General features: G+C 52.9%; 1 protein-coding gene across 1 annotated transcript; it reads left to right on the top strand.

The window, feature by feature from the left end:
* Nucleotides 1-607: 607 nt before the first annotated feature.
* On the top strand, nucleotides 608-26,027 carry ACVR1 (activin A receptor type 1). The gene is made up of 9 exons (XM_084264667.1): nucleotides 608-677; nucleotides 7,986-8,252; nucleotides 8,618-8,835; nucleotides 13,669-13,768; nucleotides 13,945-14,091; nucleotides 16,252-16,527; nucleotides 19,414-19,611; nucleotides 23,756-23,886; nucleotides 24,753-26,027. Exons 1-9 carry the CDS (start codon nucleotides 611-613, stop codon nucleotides 24,885-24,887), a joined length of 1,539 nt encoding a protein of 512 aa, XP_084120793.1. The 5' UTR covers nucleotides 608-610; the 3' UTR covers nucleotides 24,888-26,027.
* The last annotated feature ends 256 nt before the right edge of the window (nucleotides 26,028-26,283 follow it).

Raw genomic sequence — 26,283 nt, forward strand, 5'->3', positions numbered from 1 at the left:
TCTTCAGCAGCAGGGAAATGGAGCTGGGCCACTGGAAGGAAAACCTTGGAAAAGCAGCTTCCATTGGGAAAATACTCTTCTGAGAGTGGTGTCTCCCTTAATCCATCCTGCTGTCTTTCTTACCATCTAGCAATGGCTCCTGCTGCTTTGGGTTATTCAGAGGCTGCTGGCTGAGAGCTCTGCTGTTTCCCCTCAAAGCTCAGGAATACAGCTTTACATACCTTCTTTTCAGTTCTTGAAAATTTACCTTTTTAATGGCTGATTGAAAGAATTTATCTTGTCATTTACGTGCCTGCTTGGTGCTGAAGGGGTCACGTTTTCCTCCTGGTGTGCTGGGTATGGGCACTGTAGTTGCAAGTGACGTTTCTGTGGCTCCAGCAGCAAACAAACATCAGATTTAAGAAACTGAGGTAGACGCAGAGTTTTGTAAACGAAGGAAATTATTTGAGAAAGGAGACACAATGAAAAGGAGACCAACCTTGGTGGTTCTGCATTCTGTATAAGGAATTGATGGAAGATGTTGCTAAATGCTCTTGGGGGGGGGATGCATTTTCAGATGCCAGTGCAAGTGTGCACAGCTCTCATGTCTTGTCTCTCTTGCAGCTCTGCAATGGCAGACGGAGTGATGATTCTTCCTGTGCTGATCCTGATGGCGTTTCCCTCCCCAGGCTGGCAAGGTGAGTGACTTGTGTCGCGGTGCAGCAGCGCTCTGCTGCTGGTGGGGCCAGGTTGGAGTCGGCTCAGCTGCCGGAGACCCTGCTCCTCCCTGGCTGACAGCATGGGCAGAGCCCTCTGGGGAACCAGCTGTTTGCTTTCCCATGCCCAGCTGTTCTGAGGGTATTCGTTGCCCATTTATGTATACAATGCACTGCACGTGTGATGGGCACAGGCCTGGGGAGGGAAATGGGAAAGTGTTTGGGTATCAGGTTACTGTGCTGTGTAAGGAGGACGTCCTGCCAGCCCTGGCTGAGGTGCAGTTGTGTGCTTGTGCTCTTTGAAGCCAAGTTCTTTTTTCTCTGGGAAGACTTTGGAGCTTCCAGTATGGTGCTTGGTCACTTCTCCATGATTGCTGTAGTAAGGACTTTGGCTGTGGGAAGTCACCTTGTCATAAATGGGTTACACAGCTGTGTGCACGTAAAGGCTGTGTGACATACCACGTGTTGAAAGGTTTGCATCAGCAGAACAGGAGAGGGGTATTCCCACTGCTGTGGGGAAGCCAAAGCTCTTTGGGATGTTTTGGGAGGTGACCCTCTGAAAGATGCGTGCTTGCTACTTCACCAACAGTCTTTTGAAGTGTTGAATTAAGGTTTTCTGAGAGTAACTCGGTTTCCCCAATTTAAATTGAAAGTGACCTGAGAGGCGTGTGGCGTATCCACAGTCCTTGGTGGTTCCCTTGTGAAACCTCCTGAGCTGCCCTGCTGAAACATGGGTATTTTCAAGTGCTGATGTGAGTAATGAAAGGCAGAGTTTTAAACAGTGTTAGAATGGATCATGAAAGGGGAGGATTAAAACCACACAGAGGTCTAGTTGCTGACTTTAGTCACGTCTATGAATAGGAAATTGAGACAAAATGTGAGAGGGGAGGAGCACTGGGTGAATGCCTGTGGGAATACATTGAACTGCCAGTGCTATTGATGCAATGCTATCTTGAAATAAGGCTTGGTAGCAGTTATCACGCTTATCACTCTTGAAGTGCAGCTATCTGCCTCAAACATTTCCAGCTTTCAGAACTCCTTATATTAAAAATCTGAACACTAAACCACCTGCCCTTCCCATCCTTGGCATTCAGAGCAGTTGGTGGAGAAAAACACAGGGGTGTGCACTGAAGCCTGTGGTCCTGGTTTGTTTCTCCTATGCTGTGTGGAGTCAGAAGCCTGTGCTACCCTAGCTTCTAAGGCTTAACTGGTCTCTTTCTGTGGGAGAGATGCTGATAAGCCATCAGGAAGAGAAGGGTCACTAAGTCTGTGCCAAGGTGCTTTCTTTTCCCAGCTGCCTGGGATACTGAGGCTGGAAGCAGAGGATGGTGCATCCCTGGAAGCAAAGGCAGAGCTGGCCCAGCTGAGCTGCTGGAGTGAGCTTTGGTGCGGGGCAGGAGAGTGTCAGCAGAGCTGTGTGTGGGTGTTGGGTTCTTGCTGTCCATCTGCCTGTGCCAGACAGACATCTGTGTGGAGCGGGGTTTCCCCTTCCTGACAGGGGCTGCCGTGCCGACAGAGAGCTTGTTCAGCTTGCTTTGTGGAGAGCTCTGTCTTTGGGCCTGTGTTCCCTTCCCACAGTGACAGAGCTCCCGTGGAAGACTTTGTGGAGCAGATGTGTCAATCTTGCTTTGCTTTTCCTGCTCTATTCCTTCCCACACCTCCTGCTGTGCTTCCTATGGGGAGTTTTCCCTGAGCAGTTACTTGTCTAACAAACACGAATTGTGCTGGTCTTCCCCCTGTTCAGGTCTTTCCCCGGTCATCCCCCTGTGTTTGTGCCTTTGGAGGCCCCTTGAGGGAATGGAAGTCCATCCTCTACTGCTGCCCGTGGGATGGGCCTGGTGCCCCCTGCCCAGCCTGCTTCCCACCTGCTGCTTCCCAGCTGTTTGTGAAGCTTTCACTTACCAGTGGCCGTGCACAAGTGCCGTTTCCTTGCCCCGGCAGCAGCGTTAGGAGCACAGCATGTCACGTGCTGCTGGTGCTTCGGCCCTTCCTAGTGCTGGGGGGACAGTGTCTGGGCTGTGTCCCGCTGCCGAGCGCAGCCCCTGAACGGGGCAGGCTGGGCAGGGTCTCCTGTTGTGTGGGGAACAGTGCTGGGGCTGAGCAGCTGTTAGTGCTGGACAGTGCAGAGGCTGGGGATACTCAGAACACATCACTGTGGGCTGCCCAGGGGAGCGGTTGGTCACCGTCCCTGGCCGTGTTTGAAAGACGTGGGGACGGGGCCTAGTGATGGGCTTGGCAAGGTGAGGTCTGTGCTGGGCTCTGATGTAAAGGCCTTTTCCAGCCAAGCTGACTGTGTGATTGCTGGTGTGGCTGCCTTACAATGCTTGCTGCTGTGTGCATTGGAATGAGAAACATCCCCTCCACGAGCTGATTTATCTTCTGCTCCCCTGAAGTGACTAAAAATCATCAAGGGGAGCTAACCACCAAACAGGCTGTCTAATGTACAATGGAACAGGCTAAAGAGATCTTAATTTTTCCAAGTCTGCTTTCCTTCATCTTCAGTTCATGATGATAGGAAGCCGTAGCAGGTCCCAGCTCTTCCTTCCCCCAGTCCTGGGCGTTTAAGAAGAATATTCCTGCTTCTACGTACTCCAGCCTTTGGGTGTGAGGTCCCTGCCATCCCGCTGCAGACGGCAGCAGCTCTCCGAAATGAGCTTCCCCTGTGGTTTGTACCCTTCCTGGTTCGGTTCCCGGGTTCTGCGTGGGAGCAGGGTGCCCCACACGGCAGGTGGTCCCGCTGGAAGCCGAGCTGCAAGCCCAGGCCGGGATCCCAGCCGCGGTGGCACAGCGCGGGGGCTGGGCGCGGGAGGCTGCATCCCGCTGGTCTGCGGGCTGGGCTCGGCCTGGCGTGCCCGCGGTTAGCGATGACCGCAGCGTCCGTGCATCCGCAGCACGCGGCCATGGAGGCGTGGCGCCGTCCTGCCACGCGGCGCCGTCCTGCCACGCGGCGCCGTCCTGCCACGCGGCGCCGTCCTGCCGCGCAGCTGCCGGCTGCACTGGACGTGTCGCTGCCCTCACATCTCCACTGTCACACAGGTGAGTCTCAGTGAGCAGAGGGATGGGTGGTGTGAGGCTTTGGTGCACGGCCTGTTCGCCTCTGCCCACCCTCGGCCTGGTTTCCAGCCCCGTGCTGAGAGGCCCTGCGGTGCTGTGCAGGTCGTCCCCCGTGCACACCTGCGCTCCATGCACATCCTGCCTTGTGTGGTACGTGCCAGCCCTGAGCTGCAAGCTGAGTGCAGCCCTGTGCGGCGCAGGGACTTGGGCTTGATGGGCCTCCTGGGTCCCTTCCAGCTTGATGACACTTCGTGAGGGGGTGTGTGGCGGCGGTGTGCTGCCAGAAGGAAATGATTCGATGCTGTCAGAGCCCTTCTCAAAAGGTACAGGTAATACTAGCACCACATCGTTAGAAGGGAAAATGAAGCTCTTAGGATAGCACGTGCTTTTAATGTCCTGTGCTTTCTGAAATTACTTCAGTATTTGCAAACCACGTGCAGTTGACAGGCGTTTTTTCAAGTCAAAGGTAGTTGAGGAAGCTGTGTTGCTGTAGAGCCAAGGAGGAAAGGTGTCCAAGTGCTGCCTGTTTCCCTGGAAAACGTGAAGAGGTCACCTCAAAGTTAAGGTGTGTTACCAGAAAGGAGTGAGGTGCATTCCTCCTTGGAGAGGAGTATGCTGGTATTTCCTTAAGCAGGTAACAGTGCTCACTGCCCAGGTGTTGGACCTCAACCACGAAATACAACTGTCCAGCTCAGCAGCTGGTTGTGCAAAGTCAGCTTCACATAGAAGCCAGCACCTTGTCTTTGTTCCTTGCATCGTTTCCATCGTTAGCCGTGCAGGGTAATGAAGCTGGGCTCTGTCTGCCCACTGCCATCATCATGTGGTGGTTTGGCACCCAGCAGCGCAGGTCAGGGTGGCTGGGCTGGGTGCTGGCACCCCAACATCGCTCACAGCATGCCCTGTCCTCGCTTACAGGGGAACAGGGAGTGCTTCAGCTCTGGTGAAACGCCTGGTAATTAGAGTCAGCACTCTTAATTATTGACTTTCATAAAGTGAATGAACAAACAGAATAAGGGAGCTTTGGTTTTGACACTTTCATAATAAGGAGCTAATAAACCAGTTAATGAGAAGTTAATGCAAAGCTCTGCATCTGCGTGGCACGTCGCCCGTGTGTGTGCACAGTGTGTGTGGGGCAGACGTGCAGCAGCGAGCCCCGCGCTACGGGACAAGAGTGTGTGCTGAGAATCTGTGCCTGGAGCATCTGCCCTGTGAGGAAAGGCTGAGCGAGCTGGGGCTGTTCAGTCTGGAGAGAAGCAGCCTGAGAGGGGATCTGATCAATGGGTATCAATAGCTGAAGGGTGGGACACAGGGGGACATGGGCAGCCTCTGCTCAGTGTCTGTGGGGACAGGACAAGGGGCGATGGCTGCAAGTTGGAGCACAGGGAGTTCCCCCCCAATGTGGGGAAGAACTTCTTCCCAGTGAGGGTGAGGGAGCCCTGGGACAGGCTGCCCAGGGGCTGTGGAGTCTCCATCTCTGGAGAGATTCCAGCCCCGTCTGGACACCGCCCTGTGTGCCCTGTCCTAGGGACCCTGCTTGGGCAGGGGGTTGGACCCCATGGGCTCTGGGGGTCCCTTCCAACCCCTGTAATTCAAAATATTCAAAAAAAGATTAAAAAGGTAAGGGAAGTGTTTTGGAGCCTGGCTTCTGCCCTGTGTGTGCTGCCCGACTGCTGTGCATGGTGGCCAGAGAGCCTTCTGTGCCCAGGCTGTGGCTGAGGATGCTTACCTGTGGTCCTGTGTGGTGGAGGGTTATCTGCTTCAGCTGTAACCTCTTGATTGCAGCTGCTGTGGGGTTTGCTGGTCACATCTCTCCTGTGGTCTCACTCGGCCATGCTGCTGAGAGCTGTGGAGCAGTACTGCCCAGTCCAGCCCTGCCCTTCACCCTGTGCCAACACAGCTGAGCTTTGCCGGCGCTGCTGGCTCCTCTGGGACCTGTGGCTGGAGCAGCCAGCCCTGCGTGGCTGGCTGTGTGCACGGGGAGCTTGCTCCTGGCTCTAGCACCGCGTTCAGCTTGTACGTGTGTGCTGAAGCATCAGTCTGCTCTCTGCTCCTGCTCTGCCACTCTGCCTGCAGGGACGGGGACACGGTCAGTGCTGTGACTGGGTCTGCAGCCCAAATTGCCCTCCCGCTCGGGGAAGTCCAGCCTGGCTTTGGGTGAGCACTGCTGATGGAAGGGCTGGCTGGTACCTGTCCTGCACCCTGGAGTTCAGAAACTGAGAGAGAGAGAAGCATCTCGGGCATCCTGTTAGATGGCTCGCCCTGCCTTCGGACTGGAGCGGCAGGCGGTGTGCCTGCAGTTTCAACACCTGGGCTCACTGCCGGTCGGGACGTGGGGTTCACTCTGCGGGCTGAGCGAGTGCCCGTGGCGGGGCAGTCGCTCCTGGCCCACCTTGGCTTGCGGAGCTGCTCCAGGAGGTGACGTGAGGGGAGCTGGGCTGCTGCCAGAACCACACCAACTGCTGACCAGAGCTCGGCTCTGGGGTCAGGAGAAGGGGAGGTGTTATGCTGAAGCAGGCTGCGAGCCAGGTGAGGTCTTGTGGGCTCTGGGGTGGTGGGTTAGCTGTCCTGCCCCTGAGAGCAGCTGCCTCTGCTGCTGATGGCTGCAGCCCCCGGCTCTGTCCTGTGTGCCACGCAGGGCAGGAACACCTCGCTCACTGGGCAGAATGGAGTCCTGGGTGCTGTGGGGCTGCTGGGCAGGCTGTGCTAAGCACAGTGTGGGTCCTGTGCCCCGTGGGAAATGGTGACTGTGCCTGGGCAGCTGGTCCCTTGCAGGGCCCTGGCTTCGGGCACTGCAGCTTTTCCAGCCTCGGGACCAAGGGCGTGTGTGTTACTGTCCTGGCTGTGTGGTCCTGCGGCCTGGGGGACACCGAGCTCTGGTGGTAGGGATGCTCGGTGTAACTTCTTTCTGCTAAAAGCTCCACAGAAGTAGCAAAGTGGTTACTCGGTACGTGTGTGACCCTGTATACCAGTACTGGACATAGGTGTGACAGATGCTGTCTGATTTTGGGATTCATACCCTAATTTAGTTAGTGGCTCAGCAATGGGAAATTGTACTTGTGTGTGTGTTCATCGTGGGGGATGGGGAAGGAAACAAAGGGGAAAACAGAGTTCTGTTCCCAGTGGGCAGACTCCAGTGATAGCCTTGAGAAAGTCCAGCACATGGTATGCTCAGCTGCTATTTTGGGAGCATCCACTGCATCTGTGGCTGGAAATTCTTCTTACATGTTAGAGCTAAAAAGTGTGAATCAAGCTGCTGTAACCTTGGTGTGTGTGTGTGCAGGCTGTGTGCAACAGCAGCGGTGCCTTCTGCCTTCCTCAGGTGAGCCTCTGCAGCAGCCCTCCCTGTGCACCGGGCTGTTCCCCACCACGGGCACCTGGATGTGCCCGGGGACTGGAGCTTCCAGGGTTCTCCATCAGCTGGCCCAGACCAGAGTGACCTGGTGTGTGTGTTCCTGAGTGGGCAGCATGTGTGGTTCAGCGCAGAGCGAGTGGCCCTTTCCAGCCAGGGCTCCCAAAATGCTTTGCTGAGGATACCTGGAAGTTTCAGTTCCTACTCTAAGTTCTCCTACAAATTCTTCCTCCAGCTTAGCCCAAGTGTCTGCAGTGGAAGGGGGGGTGGTGTACCCCCCACAGAGTGTGCTGCTTTTCCCTCGGTTACTCAGACTCAGACTCCCAAGGTTCTCCTCCAAGGCTTTCCTGGGAAAGTCCATCCAGATCCGCTTCTCCAGCGAGCTTGTAAACCTGCTGAACCCCTGTCACTGTGTCCACGGCAAATTTAAACAGCCTTAATTTGATTTAGTTAATGCCATTTCTGGAATACTGGAGAACTATTTCCATATAGAAATATGATGTGGTTTGACACATCTGTTGTAAATTTACACTGTTAGTGTTTTGCCTCTGCTGAGTGCCCCTGTGTAGATGCTGTCCTGTGGTATATGCCTGCAGAGGCCGTGGAAAATCACCCAAACTCTGTAAAATGCCTGAACTCTTAGAATGTGGGTACTGGGAGGGAGCAGATGGGACTGGTGTTTCTCTGATGGTGCAGGCTCCTACCTTTGTCCTGCTGCAGTGGCTGAACTAGACATTAGCTCCTGCTTGGGGGTTCTCAGCACTGTTCCCAAGTAGTTTTTCTTCCCTTAAACAGAAGGTTTTGTCGCCTAAGGATTTTGTTACCTCTCTGTAAGTGAAGCTGTGAAGGACAGGGTGATTTTGTTCCTCATCTCTCCTCTTCTACAGACGATGAACTGAAGCTCAACATGGTCCACTACGAGTGTGTGTGTGAGGGCATGTCCTGCGGGAACGGAGATCGCTGCCAAGGCCAGCAGTGTTTCGCTTCCCTGAGCATTAATGACGGGGCTAAGGTTTACCAGAAGGGCTGCTTCCAAGTCTATGAACAAGGGAAAATGACGTGCAAAACCCCTCCCTCTCCTGACCAGGCTGTTGAGTGCTGCCAAGGATACCTGTGCAACATGAACATCACTGCGCAGCTGCCTTCCTCCAAAGGTGAGAGGCTGGTGAATGAACGGTGGGGTTTGAGAAAGCAAAGAGCCTCGTTCCGCTGGTGTGATGGGGGTGAGATGGCTGCAGAGCCCCCAGGTTGAAGGATCTGTTGCTGGGTGAAGGACAGGTTACAGCGTGCTGAATCACAGGGCCATGGCTGGGGTCTGTGCTGGGGTCTGTGGGGACAGCCCCAGCAGCATCCCTTGTGTGAGTGCACACAGATCTCAGGCTGGGACACACCTCCCTCTCAGACCAGGAGGCTCCCAAGTTTACATGTTGCTTTTACAGACTTCCTCTGGAAATTCACTGATATTTGTTTATTTTTCTCTTTTCCCCTTCTTCTGTCTTTTCTTCCTCCCCTTCCCAAGGGCAAACCTATCAAGGAGAGGCTGCAGGTTACAGCATGGAAACACTCATCATCGTTATCCTGGCTCCTGTGGTAGTGCTGGTAGTTTTTTCTGCAGTAGCTGTGCTGATCATCCGGAGAATACAGAAGAACCACATGGAGAGGCTCAACTCGAGGGATGCAGAGTACGGCACCATCGAGGGGCTCATTGCATCTAATGTTGGAGACAGCACGCTGGCAGTAAGTAACCCCTGTGTGTGGTGGGATTTGTGTGAGCTTTCCTCACTTCTGAGCACCCTCTTCCTACCCTCCAGACGTGGCCATGTCAGCAGCAGGACCTTTTCCTGCCAGGGGACACGGTGTCAGGACTGCTGTGGTGATGTTCCCATGCTCACAAAGCCATGGTTTAATGAAATTTAACCAGGAGATAGCTTTTGCAGGTGTGAGAGTTGCCATAAGCTGTAAGTCAGGCTGCTGTGGTTCCTAGAAGTGGTGTCTGGATGGCAGAGCAGCATGTGTGATGGGTGGGTAGCCTGGAGCAGTAACACAGGGTGTAAAAACCTACTGTGGCTTTGATACATGAAAGACAGCCTGTAAGGCTGGGAAAGATGTGATGCCAGGGGAAGAAGGGACAGAGATTTGTAACTTCTAAAATCTCCAAACCTGGCTCCTGTGATCTCGGTGTGAGAGCTCTGGGATGGCTGGGAAATCAATCACTGAAGCTCTGCTGAGAGCTGAGTGGAATGAGCTCTAAGAAATGAGATGCTCACTCAGACTTCAGCTTGGAAAGCATGTTCCTGTTCATGCAGCCTCTGGAAGATGAAGTGATACAGGAAAGTGTTTACTTTTTAAACACTTCATGTGCCTTACCCTTCTACTTGAGGATGACAGAGTGTTGCCAGCAGCTTCCCCCTGCCTCACCAAAACCGAGCAAGTGAAGCTTCAGAGGCAGCTTGAGTGTCGTGTCTGAAACCAGTGCAAAGAGATGTGTTCTGCTCCTTGCACTTCAGAGATAATCTCCTCAACATCAAGAGCCTGGAAAACACTTCCAGTTTGGAGCTTTCCCACCATTATGGACTTTCCCTGCAGGTTGGAAAACTGGCTGAAGAAAAATGGCCCAGAACACAAGTATTATTTTAAAAATGTGATACTAAATACATGAACTGGGGCTTTTCTTTCTGTGTTCTGGGGCGTGTTAGTGTCCCTCTCTGTAGGGAAGAGAAACTGAAGTGGGTATTTTTGTAAGTTAAGAATAACCCTCAGTGCCTTCCATAGAAAGTGTTGGTTACTGCCAGCTGTGGAGGCAGTTTTGACTGTGCCAAAAAGAGAAGAAATCCCCCAGGCAAGGACTGCACCTCCTCACCTGAAAGCTTACACTGCTCTGCATGCCCAGCTACAGGAGTTTATCAAAAGAAGGGTCTGTGGGACCACTCAAAAGCTGGAGCTGTTTTGGGGAGCTGAAAACTATTGGATCTTTTTGTTCTGAGGCAGAGATGTTTCTCTAAATACTGCTGTGGGGAAGTGTTGGGAGAGTCATGTGCAAACCCATTCTGTTCACAAGCATGTCCCAAGAAGGGCATTTTCAGGGCTTGAGGAGGCCAGTAAGGGATGCAGTTGGGAGCAGGGAAGATGCTTCTGTAGGGAAGAACAGGTTAAACTAAGTAATCGGAGTTCTGGCCATTTGGATGCCCTGATATGTGTCTCTGGTGTGGGGAGGGAGCAGTAAACCCCGGCTTTGGCCAGAAGGAGGAGCACAGGTCTCTTAAGGGAGTGGGGGAATGATGGAGCCGGGCGGTGTGGCAAGGAGTAAGGGGAGGATGGGTAGGAATCAGTTGTTTGCCCTCTCTGCACTACAACAGGCATCAAAATCAACAAGTAAGAGCAAGGTTAAACGTAAGGAAGGTGTTTGTTAACACGGGGTAGTGCCATAGGTTGGCGTACGTTGAGCAGCGGGGTGAGGAGGCTGCGGGGTGTTCAGCATGGGGCTGGCAGGGCGCTGGAGGAAGGCATCCTGTGAGTCAGGGCTCCCACATGCACCTGTAATTCACTGCACCTCTAGTAGCCCCATATGCTGATTCCCCAGTGCCCCCACATACATCCATGTGCCTCGTACTCCAGGTAACATCTGCACCCCCTGATTCACTCCACTCGTGATGCCCTTGGAAAGGACACAGCCTGAGGTACAGAGACCAGGCTGCCCCTCTGGAGGGACCGTGAGGTGGCTGCTCTGGTAACAGCTTTGGCTTTGGATGTAAGATGGAGCAGTGGGATTGTCTCCCTCCCAGCTCCAGATGTCCAGGCACTGCCCTAACTGCAGGACCAGGTGTGGGGCAGACTGCAGCAGCCTTCTGCTGCTGCCCTGCTCGTGCGCAGCTGGGTATCTGTCCTTGGCGCTGACTTCCAGCCTCTACCAGCTCTTATCTCTTATCAGCACAAGACTGTTCCCATTACATGTGCAATCCTTTTGCGCTTCAAGTCATCACCATTTCCAAATAACATTAAATAAAACCTGAGGAATAAATTGAAATTCCTTTAGAAAGGCATTGGAGGAGGTGCTGACTGTCAAGGCTTGGTGTGATGGAGCTGGCTTGTCTGGCCAGCCTCTGAGTTGGGTGGTAGTTCCTTGTTCCTAAGTGTTGGACTAAACAGTTTCTTAAATTACTTAAATTCTGGATTTTTCTTCTCCATTGTGAGTTTTAAATTGCTAGTTTTGCCCCAGGTGAGAGTACTTTAGATTCAGGATTAGTCCCAGTCGTGTAGCAGATGCTTAAAGCCCCAAGCTCCCTAATGGGACATGGAAAGAGCTGTTGCCTCTTCAACTCTTGTTTTTCCTGTCACTGCAGGTAAGTTTGGGTTGTTTATTGTTTTGGTTTAGGGTTTTTTTCCCCTCTGATACAAGCAGGAAGGAAAACGAGCTCTTAGTTTGTATTAAAAAGCAAAACAGCAGTCTCCTGTCCCTCTTAAATTATCTTTTTCTGGAGTACTCATTAACAAATTGTTAGGAATAATGAGATTTCATCGGGTCTGGTTAAAGCTCAGTAGTGCAGTTTGCTGCAAATATTAGGAAGTTGATTATGCTTATGCTTTTTATCCTGCTCTCCTTTGTAAAGAGGAGAAGAAGAAGAAGAAAAAGCCCAGTAATGCAGTTGTTAATGATTGGAACTAGTACGGAAGTCCCAGCTATGACAGTAGCTGGGTATTAGCTTTTTAAAAGGCTAATAGGATTTTAGCATTCAATTAGAATCTCATTCATGGCTTTTTGTCCTAAGCTTGCAGGTTAAAGTCTGGTTTCCATGCACTAAAAATACCAGGAACTGATAAAAACTTACAAGACAGACTTGTTATGGGAAGTTTTCTGGAGTCTCAGGGATGTAGCCAGTGTAGGTGATGCAGGTGGTGTTCCTGTCACCTTGTTTGTTTTTAAAGTGGTTTTGGTTACAAATAACTACCAAACCTGAGCAGTTTGGGCCAGCCCTTCCATGCTGTTAGTGAACACAGAATGGCTTTTGTTTTGAGGGCCTGTTCAGCTGGCAAGGTTTGGCCCCTTCAGGGAAGGAGACCGACACTGAGTCTGTCCCAAAAACTACCTAAATGCTTTGTGTAAGGCATGTGAAGTCATTCTGCATTCTTTACAGATCTTTATTAGATTACTGTCAAAATAGCAAAGTATTGCATGATTTGCTTTCTCTTCACTGTTACTGAACTAATCTATAGCACTTCATCTGGGGATTTGATGGCTAAACCAGAGGTGTCTGGTGACATGAAGGTGCTGTGTGGTTTTCAGGGCATCTGAGTGTGACAGGTCTGGTAGAGGAGCTGCTGGGCACCTGTTGGGCTCCTGCTCTGCTCTGGGATGGTGTCTGGGGTCAGCCAGATAGGTGAGGACATCCCAGGTAGCCCTGGGTGCTGTTAGCCAGCCGATGGCGGTGGGTCCCACGGGAGCACGGCGGTGAAGGTTGCTGCAGCTGCCTTCCTCCTCTCCCTCACAGCTGAAGCTCTGCCTGCAGAACCAGGGAGCTTCATAAAGTCACACGCAGACTCAGAAGTGGGGACAGAGGTGCATGTGCCATGGGGGGCCCCAGCCCTCATAGGTTCAGCCTGCCCAGAAGGGTTCAGGGTTGGGGAGACCCACTCCTGCCTGAGCACGCTTCCCAGGGAGCCCAGCAAGAGCTGGAGCCCCAGAGCAAGCCTCCAGCCCAGGGAGCTCAGTGGCAGGGCTGGAGCCCCAGAGCAAGCCTCCAGCCCGGGGAGCTCAGTGGCCTGGCAGGGGTGATTAAAGGCTGCTGGGAAATACTGGGCAGGCAGGGGATGCTCTTCACTCACGGACAGAGCACGCTGCTGTGCTGCCTGGTCACTGCTGGGAACAGCCCACAGCAGGATGGGAACGTCTGCATGGATGTTCCACAGTAAATGCTGGTGACTCTATAGGGCTGAAGGCTTCAGGTGTAGGAGAACTTAGAGGACATAAGTTTCTTTCATACTGAGCTGGCTCGGATTATTGTAAGGCATAAAAAATGTGGAGGAAAACAAAGTGGATGTTAACCTTCTTGGAATAGGTTGGCAGAAAAGAATAGAGAGAGCGTGAGGTAAGAGAACCAGAGTGCTGCAAAAGGGTGGAATTTCACCACAGAGGATAGCTTGTGGGTGACAAGTGAGCCTGTGGGTTCACGGGCAGTAAAAATGGATTATCCTCTACCTATTAAAGTGATTTACTTATTAAAGTGATACTGTAAAGCCAAATAAAATATAGAGGTGGAATAAGAAATCTGAGAATGAAATGATACGTTGTGTTGTGTGTAGAACTTCTGGCAGAAGGTCATCATGCATAAACTGGCTCCCCTGCCAGTTCTTTGAGGTGATGAACACTTGGAAGGGGGATTCTCTGCCCATCTGTAGGGTGATGGCACCAGCGTGTCTCAGTCCTGAGTGGTCAGACGGCAGCGCTGGAGCCACCGTGATGCCCATGGGCTGTACTGTACCTGCCCTGGGAAGTGGGGTGCCTTTGTGTATTTAATCTGAGGAGAAAATGTCAGCTCTTCTAGGTTCTAAACATCTGCTTTTCCTTTTCAACAGGATCTACTGGATCATTCCTGCACATCTGGAAGTGGCTCTGGGCTTCCTTTCTTGGTGCAAAGAACGGTGGCTCGCCAGATCACGCTTGTGGAGTGTGTAGGTTAGTAGAAGTCTTGTTCACATCTAGTGCCAGGTCTTGGGAGCAAATGTAGAGAAAAAGCTTAATGTCCCATCTTCATTATCTGTTTCTCCCCAGTTACTGATGTGATACATGAGATTTTCCAGGCTTGGCAGAGATTGTTAGTTGACAACTTTCACTGTGCTTTCCCCCACCAGGAAAGGGCCGTTACGGAGAAGTTTGGAGGGGTCAGTGGCAAGGAGAAAACGTTGCTGTGAAGATCTTCTCTTCTAGGGATGAAAAATCCTGGTTCAGGGAAACTGAGTTGTACAACACTGTATTGCTGCGGCACGAGAATATTTTGGGTAAGTGGAAGGGCCATTTTCCTGTCTCCTGGCTGGATGGTGTACAGGTGTGTCAACCAGGCAGCTCACCTGCAGAGCACTGCAGGTTGGCCCCTGGTCTTGAAGTCTTTGAGGTCAGGTTCTTGTCTGTGTGGTAAATAGTTGAAGGGAGATTTTGAGGGGGAGACTTGCAGGAGGGTGCTGAAGTCTCAGTCTCAGCTGGACAGAGTGTTGTAGCAGCTGTGCATCACTGCCCTGCAGCAGTACTGCAGCGAGCAGCAGACAGCCACATCAACAGGTTGTTGGCAACATGGTGCAGAGAGAGAGGAATGGAGGTGCCACAGGCCTGCATGAAGAGCTCTGCCTTGGCCTTGAGTGGCAGAAGAGCACTGCAGTGTGTTAGGGGCAGGATGGGTGCTGAATCTAGTGCTGGGAAAACTTCCATTTGCCTGGGAGAAACTGGGCAGGAGTTGATGCTGAGATTGTTCAGGCACAAGGAAGAGCACTCAGGTGTTTCAAACTGCAGTGTGCAGCCATCGTTTGCTCTGTTTAACTGTTCTGCTCAGGGTCAGGCTAAGTTCCTTTGCTCTTTAACTACAGCTGACCCCTCATGATGTATCTCACTTGATTTTGAATCTTCCACCCCCGCTGTACTTCATGTGCTCAGTTCCCAGAGCACAGGAGATGGCTTTAACTTGCTGTGAGCTGCATCTGATTCCTGGCAGGCAGGTCACCTTTTCTGGGGTGCAACCTCTGCAGATAAAAGCAGTGGCGTATTTCCTGTGTGTGACATTACCTCACCCTCTGTCTGTCTGTCTGCAGTCGCTTTCCCTTGGGCTCCCTGTTCCCTGCTGGGGAATATTCCTTGGCTCTGTAGCTCATCCCACTTGACGTTTTTCTAATGTTTCCCTTTGTTGCTACAAAAATAATTTGGTGGCCTCCTGAAATGTGAATTATTGGACTTGCCTGCCCAAGAAAGCAAGTAGCTTGGCTGAAATTGCGTTACACGTTCCCCATCTCCCTCTGTCTGTGTTTAGTCTTTCTTGATAACTGTCACATTTGTTGGCTGTTGTACAGAATGTATTTAGATGTGATGCTAAACAACATCCTGGGCTGCAGAAGTGTCACACTGCAGGAGAGACAGCAGTGGGTGTTCTTTCTGACAGGTGTCACACCAGGGCCTTTAATAAACATGATTTGTTCCTCTGGCTTGTGACTGAAACTTCTGTTGCTTCCCAGCTAAAGCTGTTGAGGCCACAAGTGTGCTGACACGCAGCGAATCCAGGGGTAACGGGAGGGGAGCTGGTCCTGAGTGTTGGGTTCTGTTTTAATGCACCAGTTTTGGAAGCTGTTCTTGAGGTTCATGAGCTTCAAATTGAAGTTTTTCTCTGCTGCTCTGTAGAAGATCGTTGTGAAATACAGCTGTGACAGGCAGAGGTGCTGTGCCCTGCTCTCTGTGCTTGTTGTGTGGCCCCGCTGCGAGCTGGCCAGCAGCAGAGAGCGATTTATCAATCAGAAGGGGATTGATTTATCAAAAACAGGGGTCAGGGGAGAGCAAGTTGTTGCTGAGGCACAAAGAGGCATTTTATCTGAGCTGGGTCAGCAGGATGTGGTGCTCCTGTCCTGTGGGATGAGTTTGACCCGTGAAGGCCGATTGTTGGGGGTGCCGTGGCAGGCTGACCTTGGGTGTGAAGGTGCAGCTGGCACAGCATCTCTTCACAGGGGCCGATGTGTATGTGAAACACACTTACCTCTTGTCTCAGCAGCCTGCACTGGCTGCTTGTTGTCCTTAAAACCAGGAAGGACTGTGTGTGCCCTGTCTGTCAGAGGCAGTGCCGCTTGCTGGTGCGATGCAGCTGTACGGACACTGCCTAACAGTGACCTCCCTGCCCTGAGTCCTTCAGGAAGGAGGGGGGGAAACTGCTGGTTCTTTCCAGAGCGCATGGTCCGTCCCAACAAGCAGCTGTGTGTGTTTGCTGGGGGCTGAACAAACGTGTAAATGTGTTACTGTGAGCAGACTGAAGTTGGTGTGCCAGAGCATCGGTCCCCTGCCACCATGGTGCTGCCTGAGCCCCTTGGAGGGGGCAGGCAGGAGGGGCCTGCCAGCCCGGGGCCCTTCCCTGGGGAGTGTGGGGGGAGCTCTGTCCCCTGACACCGCTGTCCCCCTGCCTCTCCCCGCAGGCTTCATCGCCTCCGACATGACCTCCCGCAACTCCAGCACCCAGCTCTGGCTCATCACCCACTACCACGAGATGGGGTCCCTGTACGACTACCTGCAGCTCACCACGCTGGACACGGTCAGCTGCCTGCGCCTGGTGCTGTCCATCGCCAGCGGGCTGGCGCACCTGCACATCGAGATCTTCGGCACGCAGGGCAAGCCCGCCATCGCCCACCGCGACCTCAAGAGCAAGAACATCCTGGTCAAGAAAAACGGGCAGTGCTGCATCGCCGACCTGGGTGCGTGCGGCGGGCCCGGGCCGGGACGGCTCGGCGAGGGCAAGGGGGGTGTGGCGTGTCCCGGCGGGGACGGGGGCGTGTGGGTGACGTCTCGGCGAGGGGGGGGGGTGTGTGTGTGTGTGTGTGACGTGTCCCGGCCGCGCCCCGCCGATGCCGCTAGGTGGCGCGGACGGACAGACCGACGGACGGACGGACGGACGGGGCGCGGAGGGACGGGCCCGGGACCCGCGGAGGGGTCCGCCTGGCTTCCAGCGCAGGGCTGCGGCCCGCCCGGCCCCGGGGCAGCCGCAGGCCGGGTCCCGGCACCCGCTGGTGGGTCATGCTGCCAGCCGCAGGGCGCTGGGGAGCGGTCGGGCAGCGGGGCTCCTTCATCCCCCAGAGCCGGTGGCCACGCAGAGATGGGGCTTCTGGAGTGGCGGGGCTCCTGTCGCCCTTGCCTGAGGGAGAGGAGAGCCAGGGAAGGCAGAGAACTACCTGGGCCTATCTGAATTTGAACCGTTGAGTCCTTAGGGTTGGAAAAGACCTCTAAGATCACCAAGTCCAACCATCATCCCAACACCACCACGCCCAGTAAACCATGTCCCCAAGCGCCGCATCCACGCAGCATCTGCCTGTCCTTTAAATACCTCTGCATGGGGTGGCAACTCAGCACTGCCCTGGGCAGCTGTTCAGCTCCAGTTCAGTGCTTGACCAACTTTTGGTAAAGAAACTTCCTGATCTCCAAGCTAAACCTCTGAAAACCAAGAAGAATAAAGTCACACTGATGTGTGTCCTGTGGGCTTTGCCAGCAGCCTGGGTGCTGCACGCCTGAACCAGTGAGGTGGGTGCCTGCCCAGTCCTGGTCCTCGTGGCTGGCAGCAAGTGCAGGAGCTCTGAGTTGGGTGCTCGTCCCTCAGCACACGTGCTGCAGACGAGTCTCTGGGGCAGCAGCCCACCCAGACAGAGCTGCAGGTACACCACAGGCTGTGTCCAGCATGCTCTAGCTAAGCAGAACCTGTGTGATGAAGTCTAGGGGGGTGTCACCCGGGCTTCAGTCTCAGCACTGTGGAAGGTTCTGCCATTCTAAAGCAGCACACGTGCTCTGGAGCAGGTCTTGGTTCAGCAGCTTCGCTGAGCAGCAGAGTAACATTACACAAAAGACAGAGCCCAGCTCTCCCCTTGCCCCTCTGTGCAGAGCAGCACGTCCCTGCGTGAAGCTAACACTGGTGTTTGTAAGGAAGGGACAAAGGATGTTAACAGAGTTAAACAAAACCTGCTCAGGTTTTGTTTCCCACAGGTACTTCAGTATCCCAAAGAGCATTTGTTGGTGTCTTGAACACCAGTGTGCTCCATCAGTTTGCTCTCCTGACAAGCTGCTTTATTCATTTTTAAGAATCCATGCCTTACAGCACGAGCTTCCCCCAGCAGCAGTCATGTCCCTTAACTCAGACGTGCCATGAGGTCTCCAGAGGTGGGAGAAGCTGTGGCAGTGCCGATCTGCTCCTGACCCATAAACAGCACAGGCGCCACCGTGATGAGACCCCGATTACAACACGGGCGTCCCTTGACCTTGTTGCGACACCCTGGTAGTTCGTAGGGTGCAGGATGCTGACTTGCATCCCTCAGCCTCCAACCTTTGACCTGTCAGGCTTTGCCCAGTCTGGATGGAGTAGTGTGATTTTTATCACAGCCTTCTCCAAAGTCTTGGTGTCTTCAGAGTTTGCCAGGAAATTGGTTTTCTAACCTTTGTTTCCAGTGGGAGTTGTAAAAATAATACTGTAAGCCATGTGTATTGTCTAACAGAAGCTAAAATCAGCACACACACCAATGTATGGGGAGTGTGTGTGTATCTATGACAAATGCTGGTTTAACTGGAGAGCAGGCTTTCCAAGTCACCTTCTTGGCAGTCGTGGGGTTAGGAGATGATGTCTCTAGAGCTGCCATGAGTGCTCTTCAGCAGCTCCAAATGCCTTGGAGCTCATTTGGGTTGTAGGAAGGCGTGTTCCAGGTTTTTATGGTGGTGATGTACAGACTATTGTTTGGAAAGGGGAAAAACCTGGCGACAGGTTCATTTTTTGCAGGACTGAGTTAAGAAGCATTTTAAGCTTCACCTAAAATAAACTCACGTTAAATGTAAATGGTGTATGTTATTCTTACAAGATTTGTTGAGGAAATTAGGGAGAGTTTGTGTTGTCTTTTCTATTGCTTAGTTATGTCATGCATCTGTTGCTGCTCAATTTGCAGTGCTCTCTGTTTACCAGGGCAAAACGAGTACTCGGTGTGTTTCCAAATTTACAGTAATTTAGTTCCTCACATAATGTTCTTTGCTTAAATGTTTAGTAATTAGTAGAAACCAGGTAGAGTGGTTTGGAGTGACTCATTTCAGATCAGCTTGAGGATGTTTGTTTTTCAGGCTACCGCAGATACGGTGTTTTTTATTTTCCAGCTTTCTTTTTTAACTTGTGTATCTCCAGCGTGCAGTGTTTTTCTTCTCTCTTCCCCACAGGTCGGATATATCCACCTACCCCAAAGTTCTATAAATAAACTTGAATGCTGTGTAAAATTGTTGTCTTCTGAGGAACAGATGCCTGGCCTTCTGTGTATACGTGCTTAGAGCGCTGGTGACATCCAGTGGCTGCAAAACACTTAATGACAACATTTTGCAACAGCGCAATAACATGCTTAATGGTAATCCCTGAGGAGATAATTGGGCTAAGCCTGCGGCCACGGGGGCTGTTTTTGATTGCTAGCCTAGAGCCGACCCAGTTGGGCTTTGGACAGTTGGACTCTTCAGCTCCTTCCTTGGGAACTGGCTGATGGGCGTCACCGCTCACGTGGAATGTTAAGTGTCTGCCCCTGTGGTTTTAAAGGGACCCAACTGTGACTTGGTTTTCTCTTGCCCCCCAGGCCTTGCGGTGATGCACTCCCAAAGCACCAATCAGCTGGACGTGGGGAACAACCCCCGCGTGGGTACCAAGCGCTACATGGCCCCCGAAGTCTTGGACGAGACGATCCAGGCAGACTGCTTCGACTCCTACAAAAGGGTGGACATCTGGGCCTTCGGGCTCGTGCTCTGGGAGGTAGCGAGGCGCATGGTTAGCAACGGTAAGTGCCTGGGACCCCTCACGTGGTTTGGAAGGGGCCAAGCAAACTAATTCACTGCAAAGCACCTGCCACCAAAATGTGGAGGACACCCAGCAGAATGCTGGACCTCTGAGGTCTGTTGGTTCCTGACGCTTCGCTGCCTGTGCAGTTGTTGGCACCTTGGATACAGTGGATGAGTATTCTGGCTCTCTGGGTGGCCAGGGCTGAGCTCGTGACCGGCCATCCTCCTCCCTTCAGGTAGCCCTCTGGCAGTGAAGACATGCGACGAACAGCATAGGTGTTCTGGTGTTGGTATGGTTCATCAGTGGAATCGTGGGTCAATGATGCACTCAGGTGTCCGTGGCTAATGACAGGAAGGAGAAGTCCTGTGCAGGCATGGTGTTCATGTCCCGTTTATTGGCAGATGTGAGGGCTTGCTCCTTGCATTTCCCAATGTTTGGAGACCTCTGGGCTGCAGCTCGTGTCAGAGTGAGTGCCTGGAGAGTTAAAGCTGTAACGTCACTGTTTGCAGCGCAGCTTTGTGCTCTGCGCTGTCTCACAGCCTGGAGCACTGCAGCTTCCCAGCTGCTGTGATGCGATGGGCCTGCTGGGCAGGGGTTGGCACAGTCACTGTGCCATAGGTGATGCTCGTGCAGTGGGAAGCAGTCGGGCTGCGGAGGGACCGTGCTCATGGCTGTGGGTGAGGGACCAGCAGTGCTCACACATCAGCACCTCATGGGGCTCTGTGTGCACAGCAGCAGGACAGCAGGATGCACACCTTCCCATGTAGCCTTCCACACGTGTGCTGCCAGCCCTGGGCCTGACTTGCCCAGTGCTGTTCCTGGGGGCTGTGATCCTGGGTGCTGCCTGGGGTATGAACACACCTTCACGCTCGTGTGTGCATCTTGTACATTGACAGTACACAGGTGTACCCCATTACCTCTGGGGAGGAGAACTCCATGGAAGGGTGGCTGTTAGAGATGTCCCCTGATGTGCAGGTACCTCCCAGCTGCTGCAGCCCGCAGCAGTTTGCCTGAGCTGCCTTTAGCTGAGAGCTCAGGCTGTGCTGGCACCTTCACCGGGGCATGTGAGACTCGGCACGGGCCGTATACCTACCCAAGCTGGTGGGTAAATGCCTCCGTGACTTGACTCAGGCTGAGCTCAGCCTCTAGCAGTGCTACAGCTACGACATGACACTGGCCACGTCAGTTAAGCTTAAGTTTAAGACGATGGCAGTACAAGTTCCAGAGTACATGCTGCAGTTGCTCTGTGTTGCTGCTGGTTGCCATGAGCAATGACACTTCCTGGCCCTGGTTTGAATGGAGCACGTGTTCTCTCTTGAATCCAAGTGCGTGGCAGTAGGGAAATAACTTCCCTGTCAGGTGGGCACTTGGCTGACCCTGTTAGACCCCAAACCTTTGGCGCTGGGAGGGAGCTTGCTGAGGTCAGGGTGGCATGTCGGTGTGACCTGGGTGCTGGCATGCCAGTGGCACTGACACCCGCACCAGAGAGCTTGGCTGCTGCGCTGTGCTGATGGACACTCCTCATCCCTCCCTGATGGGTGGAGGTGCTGAGTCTGTTCCGTGAGCCAGCCTGGTTCAGAGCTTCAGCTCCTGGAGACTCTGGAGTTGGGATCTAAGTCTGGTCTCTTCAGATACTGCTAAAATGTTTGGTTTTAAATGTTTAAAGTTGTCTAGTGATCCTCAGGGAGACACAGTGGTTCCCAGGGCTTCTCTGTTGCGCTTAGCGGTCGGAAACGCCTTCGCCACAACAGAGGATACATGTGTACCACCTCTGTGCTGAGGCTGGAGCCACTCAGAACTCTTCTCTCTGTACTTGAAAAATGCAATTTAAGCCCCCAAACCAGTATTTCACTCCCTTCAAACAGACCAGGGGTTTTGGATGTGCCTCCTTCCTGGCATTCCATGCCGTGCATCATTCCTTCCCCGGTACCGGGCCCTTGCAGCTCTGTTCCTGGTCACCTGTCACTGTCATTACTGGCACTGTGATCTCTTCAGGATTAAGAGCAGCACCAGAAGCTGAAAGGTGGTTGCTGCCCAGGCCATCACCTTTGGGGTCATTGTCCTGCCTGCGAGGCTGGGCCTGTTGGCAAGTGTTTGTGGGGATTGTGCTGTGCACCCTAGATTGCTGCACATGTAGGACAAGGTGACACTAAAGGGACAAGGGGTAAAGGTGAGGAAAGTGCTGGGGTGGGGGAGGTGAGAGCTCTGATTGATTTGAGTAGCAAAGAGACAGCGTTTCCAGGGGCAAAGATAGGCTGTACTGGCTGTATTGCAATTGCAGAGCTCCCCTTACAAGTGCTGGGAGGGCAGCAAGCTGCGGGGCATCCCGATCGCCCTGGGGTGTCCCTGTAGCCAGCACAGGCTCGCCTTCCCTTCCCAGGCAGTGGGCGAGGGCAGCGTGTCACAGGGCAGCGCTGCGAGCCCAGTGCTGTGGGCGGGAGGTCACCGAGCTCGCTGGCAGCACCAGCGGCTGCTGTGGAGCCAGTGGGGGTCCCGTGGGGTCGGTGACGTTTGGCTGAGTGCTCAGGGCCAGTGGGGGTCCCGTGGGGTTGGTGATGTTTGGCTGAGTGCTCGGGAGTTGCTCCCTTGGAGTAAAAGTTCACTTCATGCTTGTTACTGTGCCTCTCCTCTGAGGCAGCCAGCTCCATACCCTGCACTTCAGAAAGACCCCAGGAAAACAGTAATTGGTGCCAGACTCTCTCTTGGGGCGATAAAGTTCATCTGTTTTCCTTGTGGACCCTGGAAGCGTTTCCAGAGCCCTGTGATGTAGCCCTGTGATGTAGCCCTGTGTTTGAAGCCACTGCTTTTATCTGCAGCAGAAGCATGGGCAGTGTGGGCTCGCAGGAGGCTCTGCTGCTCAGCCAGCAGCTGCTCTCCTGGGCTCCATCGGGAAGCAGGAGGAGAGAAGCCAGGAGTGCAGTGCTGTGGGTGATGCTCAGTGCAGTCAGGGGGGTAGGGGTGGTACCTCTTTGTGCAGCGTAGTCTCTCCTCCTGTGTCTGTGTTGGAGTGCCACAGGGCACTGGTAGGTGCTTTGGTACGGTAACTTGCTCGGGCAGCCAGGTCTTTGGACTGCCCTGCAGCTCTTGAAGGGGGCTGTGGTGTCCTGAAGATGGATTCCCTTTTCACTGGCCACTGCAGAGGGATTTACAGACTTTACAGAGGATCCATGGGACTTGAATCTTTATCTCCTGTATAACAAGAAAACTAGATCCCAACCGCCCTAGCAAAGTCTGAGAACTTCTTTTCAACCTCAGGATATCCAAAGCAACAGATTCTCTGGGATTTCAGGTGTGTGTGACACAGGCAGAGCTGCCAGCCTGCCAGAGGCAGTTCTGCAGTGGTTCTGGTGTACATCGAGGGCCTCGGTCGCTTGGTGCTTCTCCCAGCTGCTGTCCCAAATGCCTCTCTTTGAGCACCAGTTTTTAAGTTGGCTTCCTAAGAAAGCTGAGCTCCCTGTAGATCACTTGTGAGCTCAATCCACTGATGAAACAGTGCTGTTGGAGTAGGCAAAAGGCTTTCCAGCCTGCCAGCTCTCTGTAGGCTGGGTGACACGTTGTGTGAGCACGTGCATGAGCTCCTTTTCCAGCGCGGAGTCGTGCAGAGCGTGCGGAGACGCCGGGTGCCACAGCTGTTGGTGCTGGGCTTTGTAGTGGGACATGGTGCCAGTTACCCTGGGCACTTCACTGCTTCAGCAGCAAGGAATCAAGTTGTCTGAAGCCCAGCGTGGGGGTCTGTTGGTACTGACCTGCTTGTGGGCTCCTATGGGAATCCTGGAGCAGTGCAAAGTGTTGGTAAGCCCAGTAGAACCCCCAGTGAGGAGCTTCAATCCCAGATGTGTGGCAGGGAGCACGTTATCAGCAGTGGCTTCTGGCAAGTGAATTTGTTTCTTGGCACTTCGGCTCAAGCATCTGCAAAGTGGATGTAGCTCTCGTTTTGTGGAGCTGTAGCCTGAGCCAATTAATGAACGTTTGGGGCAGCAGAAGCTGCTCCTGTGGCAGTCGGTGCTGTGCAGCGGCTGTTGGGCACCGTGCTGGTACCTCCTGAAGGGTTTTTGTGCTGTGCAGAGGGCTGGGTGGTCTCTCTGTGCAGGGACAGCGTTCCACTGCAGCCTCACTAAGCAGTGCCTCTTGTGTCTCTCTAGGTATTGTGGAAGACTACAAACCACCCTTCTACGACTTGGTTCCGAACGATCCCAGTTTTGAAGACATGAGGAAAGTGGTCTGTGTGGACCAGCAGAGGCCAAACATTCCCAACAGATGGTTCTCAGACCCCGTAAGTTGGTGTGCTGGGGGGGCCCAGCTGCCTCTGAAACACTCAGAGGTTATTTTGGCTATGGCTTGAGATCAGGGTGCTCTCAGCGCTGCTCGTCAGGGCTGGGCACAGCCGGGCTGCAGGGGGGTGCTGGCCCTTGGTCTGGGGGCAGGCAGGGGCTGCAGGGAGCCAGCCTGGGGCTGTCGCGTCTCCGCTGCTCCCGGATCAGCTGTTTAGTAGCAGGGTTGAACGAGCTGCTGTAAAGCTGCTCGTCCCATGGTGGGCTCTCCAGGGGGGAATCCTGTAAGGACAAGGTAGCCTCTGTACACCTTGCCATGGCTCAGATTCAGGACAGAGACTGGGGACCTGCTGCTCCTGTGGAGAGGCCAGTGCCTCTCTTTGCCTTCACCAGAGCTGGTCTGGGAGCTGTGGGGGTCAGTTTGGGTCTGTGTGCTGGCTGCAGCCAGAAGGATGAGGTCCCACCTGCCAGGTTTTGGTGACTGATGGCTCCAGCAGCCCCAGCCAGCTGCACCAGGCATGATGAACGCTGACAGAAAACCCATGCCTCCTCCAGCGCCCTTTGTTGGCCTTGCAGGGGGCAGGTTTGCTGGAAGGAGCCTGTAGTGTTCTGTTAACTAGAAAACTGGCAGAGCTGCAGCATTAAGTCACAGCAGCTTGTCACTCCAGCTGGCCGCTGCCTGGTTACTGTTCAGCTTACCTGTTGTATCGGGACTGTCTGGTGTGTGAAGGCTGAGTGTTGGACAGGCAGCAGTCAGCCCTCAGCAGGCTCTGCAGTGGGGTGTTGTTAGGGCCTGGCCCAGCCCAGTGCTCCTTGGCTTGTGATCCCTGTCCTTAAACGTGTGTTTTGTCTTTTCCTCTCTCCTCAGACGTTAACATCTCTGGCCAAGCTGATGAAAGAGTGCTGGTACCAGAACCCATCCGCCAGACTCACAGCCCTGCGAATCAAAAAGACATTGACCAAAATCGATAATTCCTTAGACAAACTGAAAGCTGACTGTTGACCCCCTTCTCCTGGTGCTCTCCTGGCAGGAAGGCGTCTGCCTGGTTGGGAAGCAGCCTGGCCAGGCAGTGGATACGTTGGCTCCACGTGGCTGCTTGCAGAGGCAGAGGCTCTTCTCACCAAGGCGTCTGCTGGGAGACGCCGGAACCGCACGGACTTTGCTCAGCGACTACAGTGGGCATTTCGCAAACGGTCAAGCTCTAAGGACTCAGCTGGATGGACTGTTGCAAAGGTAGTGGCCTGAAGGAAGACAGAGAAATCCTAAGACAAGATCAGGGCATTAAATAATGGCTTTGAACAGCTTTTTTCCTTTTTTTTTCCTTTTTTTTTTTTTTTGGTTTTTTTTGTTTTTAATTCTCCTAAAATCACTCCCAGGAACACGTGGAAGTGGTAAATTTTAATCAGCAATATTGCCTGTGCTTATCTTCTTTATTGCACTAGGAATTCTTTGCATTCCTTACTTGCACTGTCACTGTTAATTTTAATGACATGACTTGCCAAAAATAAGATTGGCTGTATACTACATTGATCTATGCCTGAAGAATAGGAAACGAATTTGGTAAACTGAAAATGTAACTGTCAGATTTTAGCTGCATTTTACATGTGTACTGATGTTTACAATAATGCTGAACACTAGGAATTTCTCCTTTATACAAAACTTGCAAATTATTTATTACTAGTGCACTTGGCAGTTTTTTAAACTGTGAAATAAGTGCATAAAGTTAAAGCTTATTTTTATGTGGCCTCTTTCATGATTTCTTACACAGATGTTTTTGTAACACGATATAACCTGAGACATGAATTGTTTTCTGTATTGTCATATTACAGCTCGATAAGTCACATCCTAAGTGCTTCACATTTGTAGGTGTGTGGTCTGTAACATGTTTTCAGTTCGAATATGGAACACATATATAGCCATTACCCACACGGCACTGTGCCCAGCATCCCACTGATCTAGAGGAGGACAGCAAGGCAGGAGTTCACTAGAGTTTTAGGTCATGAATGCTGTGGGGAAAATGCATTTTATTTCTTCTAAGCTATATAATATGCATTTAAACTCTGCCAGAAAAATAACTATTTTGTTTTAATCTACTTTTTCTATTTAGTAGTTATTTGTATAAATTAAATAGAATGTTTTCAAGTCAAACAGCAGTGTGTTAGTTCTCTTGCTGCCTGCCAGGGACAGCGGCGTGCCACTGCAGGGGTGTCACCGCTGGGTGCCTGCTGTGGTCAGCCCTGGGTGGGACGCTGAGGTGCTGAGGCTGCCGGTGTCTGTCTGTCTGGCCGTGTCTGCCCTGTGCTGAGCTGGATCCCCGGAGCGTGTGGCAGGGACCTGGTGTGATGTGAGCACATCCACACAGACTGCCCAGCGTGTGTGGCACGGGAGGAGGTACGTT

This window comes from Gallinula chloropus, assembly GCF_964237585.1.
Source record: "Gallinula chloropus genome assembly, chromosome: 5".
Taxonomy (NCBI): Eukaryota; Metazoa; Chordata; class Aves; order Gruiformes; family Rallidae; genus Gallinula; species Gallinula chloropus.

Coding starts and splice junctions, on each gene's coding strand:
- ACVR1 (XM_084264667.1), top strand. CDS start 611: ATGGCAGACGGAGTGATGATTCTTCCTGTGCTGATCCTGATGGCGTTT. Junction 8,253..8,617: donor GCAGCTGCCTTCCTCCAAAG/GTGAGAGGCTGG, acceptor CCCCTTCCCAAG/GGCAAACCTATCAAGGAGAG. Junction 19,612..23,755: donor GAGGCGCATGGTTAGCAACG/GTAAGTGCCTGG, acceptor GTGTCTCTCTAG/GTATTGTGGAAGACTACAAA.